The 10,601-nt window shown below is 41.8% G+C and overlaps 1 protein-coding gene across 1 annotated transcript in view; it reads left to right on the plus strand.

Moving 5' to 3' along the window:
- Positions 1-10,307, plus strand: part of arhgap22b (Rho GTPase activating protein 22b) — a gene marked incomplete at its 3' end in the record, with an annotated part of 43,700 nt that extends 33,393 nt beyond the window's left edge. Inside the window, exons 4-10 of the mRNA XM_083932186.1 lie at positions 405-533; positions 6,676-6,883; positions 7,177-7,309; positions 7,392-7,465; positions 7,546-7,667; positions 8,767-9,802; positions 10,085-10,307. Coding sequence (XP_083788312.1) covers positions 405-533; positions 6,676-6,883; positions 7,177-7,309; positions 7,392-7,465; positions 7,546-7,667; positions 8,767-9,802; positions 10,085-10,307 — 1,925 coding nt within the window. The remainder of the gene's footprint in view (positions 1-404; positions 534-6,675; positions 6,884-7,176; positions 7,310-7,391; positions 7,466-7,545; positions 7,668-8,766; positions 9,803-10,084) is intronic.
- Positions 10,308-10,601: the final 294 nt, after the last annotated feature.

Genomic DNA, 10,601 nt, shown 5'->3' on the forward strand with positions numbered 1-10,601 from the left:
CACTTCACCCAGCTTGCCTCGTGTGAATGCGTAAGACTGCTGTATGTTTGAGGAGGTGGTAGTAGGCGCTGATTAGCTGCCATGCTTCCTACAGTCTGCCCCAGGGCAGCTGTGCCTACTACGTAGTTTACCACCACCAAGTGTGTCTGTGTTAATGAATGGAGCCTGGACTCTGTAAAGCGCCTTGAGCTCTGAGAAAGGCGCTATATATAAATCAATCATCCTGGTTCAAGCGGTTGAAACATGATGTACAGGGGAAAGTACACTACATCATATGTCTACTAATCATTATGCCACCGGGTTAGTTCTATGATAAATGCCAGTGTTCTGGAAACTAAGTATTTGCAATCCATGGTGTACTCACCCCAACTATTTGTCTCCTTCCTGCCCCTTTGTCTCTGCAGGTGGAACAGGAGAGAAGGACCGGGCACCAATCAGCCATGAGTCCTTCCTGCTCATGGCAAACTCCCAGACAGACATGGACGACTGGGTCAAGGCCATACGGCGTGTCATCTGGGCGCCGTTTGGAGGAGGTAAAGCTAAACCTTTGAACCGAAACACGAGAAACGGGAGTACTTTAAAAAAATGGTAATAGATTTTCATCCATGAGCCTGTCTAACCTCATAGGAACGGGCGACGTTCTGATGCTACATTTGAGCTGCAGGAAGCCTAAATTAACTGTAGGCAGTATCGGAGGCAATGCTGGTATATGTATTGGAACAACTGTAGAACACTTTTACCACTTTACCTTGCCGTCAAACAGCATTTTCTGACAGAAACTGAAGCTGTTATCTATGCTCTCTTCAAAGCCACCAGACTCATTCGACAAAAACAGCAATTCTACCTCGCAGAACACAGGAGTTGCTGGTCTATCACTGCCTCAGTCTGTTAATTGGTTTGTTTTAAAGGGTTAATTCGGACTCACAAAGATTCTGTTCATTTAATTAAAATATCTTATCTAGCCAATAATCATTGGAAGAAGCAACTTCCTAAGACAGGGGGTCTTAATTTCCTGTCTACCCTCTGGGCTCCAGCGATCTTCTGAAACAGAATATTGTTGCTGAAATTGGAAGACTACAATTCATCTCTCTGTTTTCTCCATATTATACATGTCAGTCATGTTACATAATCCACTCATGCAAAGTATCACCTACCCCTACTGCGTCTCATTTCTTTAGCCCGCAGTTAATTCTCACCCTGACGTCTGTACTCCTGCCTGGTGTCCGACTGCTGTACCTGACTGTGGAAATGTGATCAGAGTTTGCTGTCGGCCTATTCCAGAAATTCAAAAATAGAGGACAGGGTGCTTCTGTTGGGTGCTCTTTGGTTTGAGCTGGTTGAGTAATAAGCTACAAGGATCCGCAGAGCATAAATGTACTGGATGCAGTTAAGTCTGTAGATTTGAACCCAGGCAAACAGAGATTCTTTAGCCCTATTCGCTTGGATTAAGAAATCTCTGATTCTACCAGAGGCGGGAGGGGTTACTAGATCTACGTCCTGCTATCATCTCCCTGTCACCATGTGCTTGCTATGTAGCTTCCAGATATCACAAAATTAAGTAAAAACAAAACTAAAGAATGTCATCGATTATCTAAAAAAAGTGATCAGAGTGCTTCTTCAAGCTAACCTGACTCCACCCGATGGATTGATTTGCATGATTCACATTTGCTTTGCATATCTATCTGGGAACTCTCGGTTGGAGATCTTTTGGGAAGGGGCGAAAATACTTGTTGCTGATTGGATAAATCATCTGTCCATCACCAAAATACGGGCCAAATCAACGAATCAGATCAACGGGGCGTATGACGTGCTAACAGAGTCGAGGCAAAACTCAGAAAGTAAACAACATGTCGGTAAAGGATATTTGCGGTTTTTGTAATTTGTAATTTGAATTTATGGCTAAAAAGCACAATTTCAGGATTTATATCCATATTCCAACAGAAGGATCCAAGAGAAAAAAGAGTTAGTGAGCGGCTTGCTCGATAGCTGCGCTCGTCTCCTCCGTGGAAGCCGCCATGTTGTTTACACTGAACAGTCGCTTCTCGTTATGTCACACTTTGAGCCGCCTCAAAACCAACGCCGATTAGTTACGAGACTGATCTGCGAGTAAAATACAAGCGCCTCCAAGCTCAAAAAAATGTGGAAACTATTGACTGGAATATGACGGAATATCAACATAGGTTCTACAGAGGGTCGTATTCGGACGGGACGAGTTTTATTCAAGGTATTCTTTCCGGACCGCTTCACAGAAGGTGAAAATCCCCGTAATTTTGACTGACATTCTCTGGACTAAAACCTCTGGTAAAAATGACCTCACCCCACGTGCCCACATTAAACTAGTCCTGTGCAAATAGAGCTTTTGACACCCAAATGGTCTAGTTTTCCTGTCCATGCAGCAGTGAGTCTGCGGTTAGTTCTCACCCTGTCTGCTCTGGTCTAACTAGTGTACTTGACAGGAGGCCAGAAATATAACCAGGCCTGTCTGGGTGTGAACTGGGACATAAAGAACAGCTGGACAGCATGGTGTTGGGTTCCAAAGGAGCAGTATATTAATAGGGTATATATACATGTAGAATAACATACCAGTGATATAGTGTATGACATGACTGGTCTAATTTAAAATGTTATTTTTAATCAGCCAGGTTTAAGCTCTGTTGTTCAGGGGAGCGACACAGTGCCAGCTACATGTTGATTTGTATTTCTTTGTTAGTTTTGATCAATAAATGCATTCAATTCTGCCAAAGAGATGTCGGATAATTACATGAAGCAGAAAAAGGCTTTTGCATTAACTCGGAATCAAATGACCAAGAAATATCATCCAACCCTGCAGTCGTACTTAGTACTTTTAGCTTCTTTTAACTTTTGGTATTCAGGCTCATTAACTGTATGGTTAGCTGTAGCCCCAGTTTGTGCCTTTTCATGTGTTTCCATTACATTCACAGAGCTAAGCATCCCATTTTTGAAATAAAAATAAACACATAGGTCATTGAAAAACACTTCTCCCTAAATTCTCAGACTTCTAACCACTTTGATAAAACAATATTAGTCCCACTGCACAATAAAAACAAGATTTTCAACCCGTTTCGAAAGTTGTCTCTCGTAATCCAAACAAATATGGCAGTGAGAAATATGACGTGTTGCTTGTTTGTATTCAAATTAAAATGTTTTTTTTCTGTTTTTGGATCACTTTTTATTATTTTATATTTTCACATACAGTTTTATTTAGATTTTTCGTGTTGTACAAAAAGATATGCGATACTTGCCATTCACTCTTTTCCCAAGGACCATGTGCTCTCCTACTACTAAAAATTAATCAAATAATGTCTTTTTCCTTAATAAAGGGATACGAGAAGATATTTACGAGCAAACTGATGTCATTATTTGTATACAAAAATGACACTATTTTTTGTAATTATATTTCAAACTGTATTTGTTTAATAATAATGTAATTATTTATACTGCTTTAGACTGTATATGGTTCACGGTTAATCTAATACTTCAAATTAATTTAAAATCTTACAAAAAAAAACATCATTAAAAGAAATGTTTCACCTCGTATCCATTCAGAAAATCATATGTGATATCAAAGTCCTCTGGTATTTTGCTGTGGCTCAAATGTAATGGTCAAACTACATGAAAAATACAAACTGGAGCTATATAGCAGCATGTTAAAGGTTAAATACGTAGAATCTTTATGAGAAGCTATATTTAAAATAATAATAATATACCCACGGGGTACAGAATGAAAGTATTGCATTACCATAAAAAATATATATTTAGTCTGAATTACAATTTTAAAAAAAATTGACAGGTTTGACAGTGACTTTCTGTCACGTTCTGTTTCCATTGTAGCAGCCAATAGCGTTGGCCGTTGCTGGTTGCCAGGGTTATCTGTTGTTGGGTGCAGCTACTGTAGGCTGGCACTGGTTGAAATCATTATTTGTCCCAGCAGCTGAGTGAGCGGAGACGGGCAAAAACCAGAGGCAGCATAGGCCAAGCATTCACTCCATGGACTGAGAGAAAGGAGAGAAACGCCATTAAAACACACGCCCAAATGGCTACGTTTCTCCTTGATCGCTAAGCTAACTTTCATGTTTACTTAGCTGTAATGCTAACGGCTAACAGTAACTGTCAGTCAAACTACTCTCTAATACTTGTTCTTATGGTGCGATTTGCCGGAGGGGACGGGTTCAAACAAGCTCAAACAGGCTCTGCTCTCTTGTAGGCAACTGGACCGGGTCTGACCAATCTGGAAACCTGAGTGCTGGAATTATTTTTTGTTGTTCGGCTACGATCTTAAGACACTAGATGGGGGTGTACTTCTCATTCTCCATATTCAACCTTTAACTTTATATGGCAGTTATTTGCTATGTGTCTGTGAGCTTATTCAGCTCCCTGGAGTTCAAAATGTGTTTGATGCAACTATATTTTATAAAATACTGTTATTTCACACCTGGTTTTAACTGCAAAAATATTGCGGTGAGTTCAATATGAGGTCCAGTTGTTGTGCATGGGGGGGGGGGGGGGGGGGTGCAAAGCCGAGGGCCCCCTAAATCCCAGCTACACCCCTGTATTTCAGCCAGTAGGGAGCAGCATCAGAATCAGCACAGCAGCATTCATATATAAAGTTTAGTGGTACCTCATGCTGGCAGGTTCATATTTCTGGCCTCACTCTCACATTCGCAGGGGTAGGGGTGTCTGTCTCGCGGCTCTCGGTCCAGAATAGATGTGTCGCCAACCTATAGCCCCGTCGTTAACAGGGGCACTGCGGTCACAGCACACTGACCCCGGTCAGCTGCCGCTCGTCTGAGCTCCTCCGTCATTCTCTTCAGCTCGCTTCCGCTCTTCAGTTGTTTGTAGATGCGGCTTTAAACTAGCAGCGGAGTCCAATGCCTGAACCGGAATGGATGAACTTGGTGAAATGTGGGTTCGGGGTGTATGAGAAACACGCTCTGTTGCTGTGCAGCTCCTGCTCGGTGAATTATTACGATTACAGCGAGCTGTCGGCCAGCTGCGACTGCTGCAGCCAGTCCACAGGTAGGACGATTATCAGCGGATCGGGGTTCGAACCTGCCGCCGTTTAGATACGCACTGTTTTTTGTTTTTTTTTAATATATATATATATATATATATATTCTTTATTTCAAGATTCAAGAAACTTTATTTATCCCGAGGGAAACAGTTTCAATACAAAGATGGGAAAGGGTCAGAGTAACAATAAGCTAACATAATCAAATCAAAATAATGCTAACATCAAATAAATCAAACAATAACTAATTTGACAGAGTGCAACAGACATTGTGGTTAAACGTAGGTACAATATACAACAATACGCACCGTAATTTGCAATTTGAACAAATATAATACAAACAAAACAGTATGGCATCATACTTGACAAAGATAAATATGTGTGTAAAGACAGTCAGTTCTCCTTTCAGAAAACAATACACATTCAATTATAATGACATGACACAAGAATACTTAATAAGATACAAAGGCATAGAGAAAAGAAGACAATAAATAAAGTAGAAATAAATGTAAATAACCGTTTAGCTATGCATCTATTTGAAAACACTTTTAATAATGGCGTTTTCAATGACGTGTTCAGGTTCAATGGCTGTCATTAAAAAAATGTACTATAGCATCAAAGTAGAGCTGGGCATTAATGGAATCTTACCGTTATAAAAACATATCAAGATGTCGTCGTACATAATTACGTCATCTAAATTGATAATAACAGGCACATAACTTTTTTTCGTGGAAAGTCTGATGTGAACTATTGTGAGTTTATAACTTGCACTTGCCTAAGTTCTTAATAAAATGAGAAAGTACTTAGTCATTTTCATTTTTCACACAGGAGTGTACAAAACAGGCTTTACAATGTCGTTTTTCATATTATTGAATTACCAGAGAACATGCTATATTATGATCATCATCGAGATATAAAAGGACCTGTACTGGGATAGAAGATTATACTATTACTATACACTATACTATATAACATCAAATGGTAGGTATGTGTTAATGAAACGTGTGTGTGTGTGTGTGTGTGTGTTAAAATGCTGCCTCCCTCAGGCACTCATATATTGTGCAGCATGTAAAGCTGCATGTCCCTCTCCTAATATAATCTTTTCTGTTACAGCTCTGTGAAGTTTGGGATTAATGAATCAAATTTCTCTAAATATTTCACTCTGATATCATTATATTTGTCGCGTTTTAAGTGCATCTCAGTCTCTACTTCACCTGTAAATTTTCTTAAACCTTCTTTTTCCATTTGCACATTTAAAATATTCAATCTATTTTAGTATATAGACCAACAGAGGAGTTGAGGAATTTAAGTATATTGATGCAGTCACAGGTTTTCATAAACCAATGTTCTCCTCTCCTAATGAGGGTTTAGAGTCTTCATTCTGCACCAAGACATGCTGTGAATGATCGAACTGAAAATATGTTCATAGACAGGGTCTCTTAAGGACTGCATCCAATGGGGATGTTGTGGCAGGGGGTCCTAAATGTAAAAACAGGCAGTATAGTAGGCCTTGTTCCAGCTTTAAGATACACTGTCACATTCAAGATTCAAGTTGATATGAAGTAAACAAACAAACACTTCCAAACATCTACAGCCAGATGTTCTGTCTTACAAGTCTTTTACCTGCATCCTCCATCTGTCCCCAGGGATTTTTGGTCAGCGTTTAGAGGACACGGTGCAGTATGAGAAGAAGTTTGGCCCCCGTCTGGCCCCCCTGCTGGTGGAGCAGTGTGTGGACTTCATCAGGGAGAGAGGTTTGGACGAGGAGGGTCTTTTTCGAATGCCGGGACAGGCCAACCTGGTCAAAGAGCTGCAGGAGGCCTTTGACTGCGGCGACAAGCCTCTGTTTGACAGGTAGGCAGAAAGGAGAGTTAACAACCGGCTTTTTGAGAAGTAAATTCCGACGTTCCTGCCTGTTAAAGGGAAGGTTTTTGTTGCCACCGTACTCTACGGGGGAATTGTTGGGTCTATGTAAATCATAAATAAGTCATAAAGTGTGGTCTTTACCTACTCTGTAAAGTGTCCTGAGATAACTTTTGTTATGATTTGGCACTATAAATAATATTTAATTGAAATTATTGAATTGATTAATTGAATTGAATGATGGAACCTCCAATGGAAACGCTTCTTTCTGTACTCCCTTGCAGTAATACAGACGTCCACACGGTGGCATCCTTGCTGAAGTTGTACCTGCGGGAGCTGCCTGAACCAGTCATTCCCTTCTCCAAATATGAAGACTTTCTCAACTGTGCACAGCTTTTGGCCAAAGATGAGGAGGAGGTATGTGCAGTATACACTGTGTGTGTGAGTGTGTTTGTTTATGTGTGTGTTTGTGTCCAACAATTGTGGAATCTTTAACCAGGGTGTCCAGGAGCTGGGAAGGCAAGTTAGCACTCTACCTCTACCTAACTACAATCTCCTCACGTACATATGCAAGTAAGTGTCTTATCTCATCACTTGATCAGTTTTCTAGAGCGATGTCTGTTTCTACTTTTAACTTTGTTATTCTTGCTTAGATTCCTTGATGAGGTCCAGTCCCACTCCAGTGAAAACAAGATGAGTGTCCAGAACCTCGCCACAGTATTTGGACCAAATATCCTTCGACCCAAGCTGGAGGACCCAGTTACTATTATGGAAGGTGCAGACGATGTTCACTGATGAAATGGTGGCTGAATTCATAGTAAAGGTCACTGCAAACAAACTCGAAAGTCTACTAAAAATGATACAACACAATGTTACTTTAAAGGTTCAAATACTCATTTTCAGGCTTAATGCTTGTACTTTGGGTTGCTATTAGAACATTTTAACATGCTTTAATGTTGAAAAAACACCTTATTTGGGCGGCCTGTGGCACAGTGGTTAGAGCAGTCGCCCCATGTAAAGAGGCTGAAGGTCCTCGAGGCAGCGGATGCGGGTTTGACTCCGACCTGCAGTCCTTTCCTGCATGCCTCCCCCTCTCTCTCACCCCATTTTCTGTCTGTCCTATACAATAAAGGCTGCCAAAAAACATTATCCTCATACTGCCTGTCTAAATATACCTGTATTCCCCCTCTGTCTAAAATGCTCCATTTTAGCAACTGTCTCTTTAAGACCCACCTGGAAAAAGCCCAGTTTGCTCTGATTGGTCAGTGTTTCTGGGTCTTCCGTATCTCTGCTCTTGGTGTTTCTGCACATTCATTGCAGTCGGGGAATGACTGTTATGGCACTGTAGTGGCACTTTCTACCTATATATAGTATAGTTGTGACACCACCACTCATTTAAAGACTTAGTTTATGAATACAGGCTGTGTGCATTTCTTTAATTTCACAGTATTTATATAGCATTTCTGCAAATATCACTCTAATACCACATTGAATATTATTATTAGCATATACACTATATATATATATATATATATATATATATATTTATATATATATATAACCTAGTTTAACTAACAACTTTATTCATTATCGATTGATAATTTTTTCAATTAACTGATTAGTTGTTTGGTCTAAAAAATGTCAGAAAATTTAGTTTTTTCTATAATAATGAAATTCAGTTGTCATATATGACTGTAGTAACCAGATAATATTCACATTTGAGAAGCTGAAATCAGAAAATTTGGATTTTTTTTCTTTATTTAATAGTTGACAACTAATCCATTGATCAAATGTAGATATTAAACTTGCTGTATGTAGAATAAAAACTGATGTGACTGTACATTTATGATATCATGTCTGACTGTGATCCATAGGCACCTCTTTGGTCCAGCACCTGATGACAATCCTCATTAGGGAACACAACCGTCTGTACTCAGGGAGGGACCAGGAGGGAACCACCATAGCCCAAACGGAGCTCCCTGTCCAGGGGCACCAGCTCCAGCATCGCAGCCTAGGAGCCTGGATCTCAGAGGAAGACCTCCAAAGCTGCCCGGTGTCCAACACAGACCAAGAGCTGCACAGCAGCGCCTCATCTCTGGATGCCAAACTGTGTGCAGCCGTCACTCCCACCCAGACCCCAAACCTGACCTCTGGACCAAAACTGGGGTCTCCATCAGGGAAGGCAGAGGCAGTGGTCAGTCCGAGTAAACAATCCAAGACCATACCTTCCTGGAAATACTCGTTCAAAAGTTCCTCGGCGCCTCGTTCCCAGCCGCAAGGCAAGCAAAGCAGCAGCGGCAGCTCTGCAGCTGATATTACTAGTGTATCTTCTGTTGGGGGAGGAGGTGGAAGTGGAGGTGGAGGTAACTGGCTCATGAATGGCTTGTCCTCCTTGAGGGGACACAGGCGCACATCTTCAGGTGAGCGATCTGCCCGTGATCGTGACTCAACGGGATCCTCACAGAGACTGTCCACCTACGACAACGTCACCTCTTCCTCTAGCATGGGGAGCGTTCCAAGTGTCTCCAGCACACCTTGGTCCACTTCCTCCTGCGAAATCTCCGGCCCCGACTTGGGAAGTGAGCCCTCAGCAAACCAGAACTGCGGCGGAGGGGGTGACAGCGGGGAAAAGGGGGAATGGATTGAGAGCCAGAGGGAGATTGACCGAGGAAGGGATGGAGGGATGACAACAGACCCGAGCTCGGAGCAGGACAGTTGTGAGGCCATGGAGCTGTGTAGCAGCAGCGCAGCCTGCAGCGAGAATGGAAACATGGCCATGGCGACCGGGGTTCCGTCCATTATTATGTCTGAGGATGGAGACGGGACTAATCTAACTCTGAGCAGTCTGGTGGAAGGACTGAAGGAGGAGTTGAGGAAACAGAAGACTGCATATGAGTCCAGGATCCAAAAGTAAGTCTTTATCCGCTCTGCTCTACAGTAGCAACGAGTTTACTTTTTTGTCACAAGGTTAATGTCATTGAAACCAAGACCAGCATAACCAAAACTACATGAATGGTTAGATACCAATAGAGGTGATCTTATTTAAGACCTTAAAGATGGTTGCATTCCCATGTGAAAAAAAGGCCCTATGCAGCTTTAAGCTCTCTCTGAGCATTTTGTAATGTAGCCAAACAGTAAAGGTCAATGACAATGACTTCTGCTTTCTGTCTGTGATGTGCTGCATCCCCTCAGACTGGAGGAGTCTAGTGCTGCTCTGTGTGCCCATATGGAGCGTTTGGAACAAGAGATGGAGCAGGAGAGGAAGAAGCAACGCATGCTTGAGATCAAACTACGAAATTCGGAACGGGCACGGGAGGATGCAGAGAATCGCAACCGGCTTCTGGAGAAGGAGATGGAGGATTTCTTTTCCACACTGGGAGATCTGGCCCTGGGTGCGAGGACTAGTGACATTTGATATGGCATCTGTCTGTGGCCAAAACTGTCAGGGTTTGTATGTCAGGGGTTGGGTGTCTTTCAAGGGCTCACATCCTCCTCAGTGTATCAGGGCGTTTCTTCAAAAGAAAAAAGAAATCAAATAGGGAGTAAATGTTTGGTCCTTGTCCAGATCATCTCCATTGAGCACCACCCAGTTTTGAGTTTCTTACGCATGCTTGAAATGGAACGTTGAGATAAAAAGACGGCACTCTGGCGATTATACTCATTGATGAGTCCAGGGTTTGTCTTGTGAAGGCAGTATTTTAACAGGTCT

Source organism: Echiichthys vipera (assembly GCF_963691815.1).
Source record: "Echiichthys vipera genome assembly, chromosome: 18".
NCBI lineage: Eukaryota > Metazoa > Chordata > Actinopteri > Perciformes > Trachinidae > Echiichthys > Echiichthys vipera.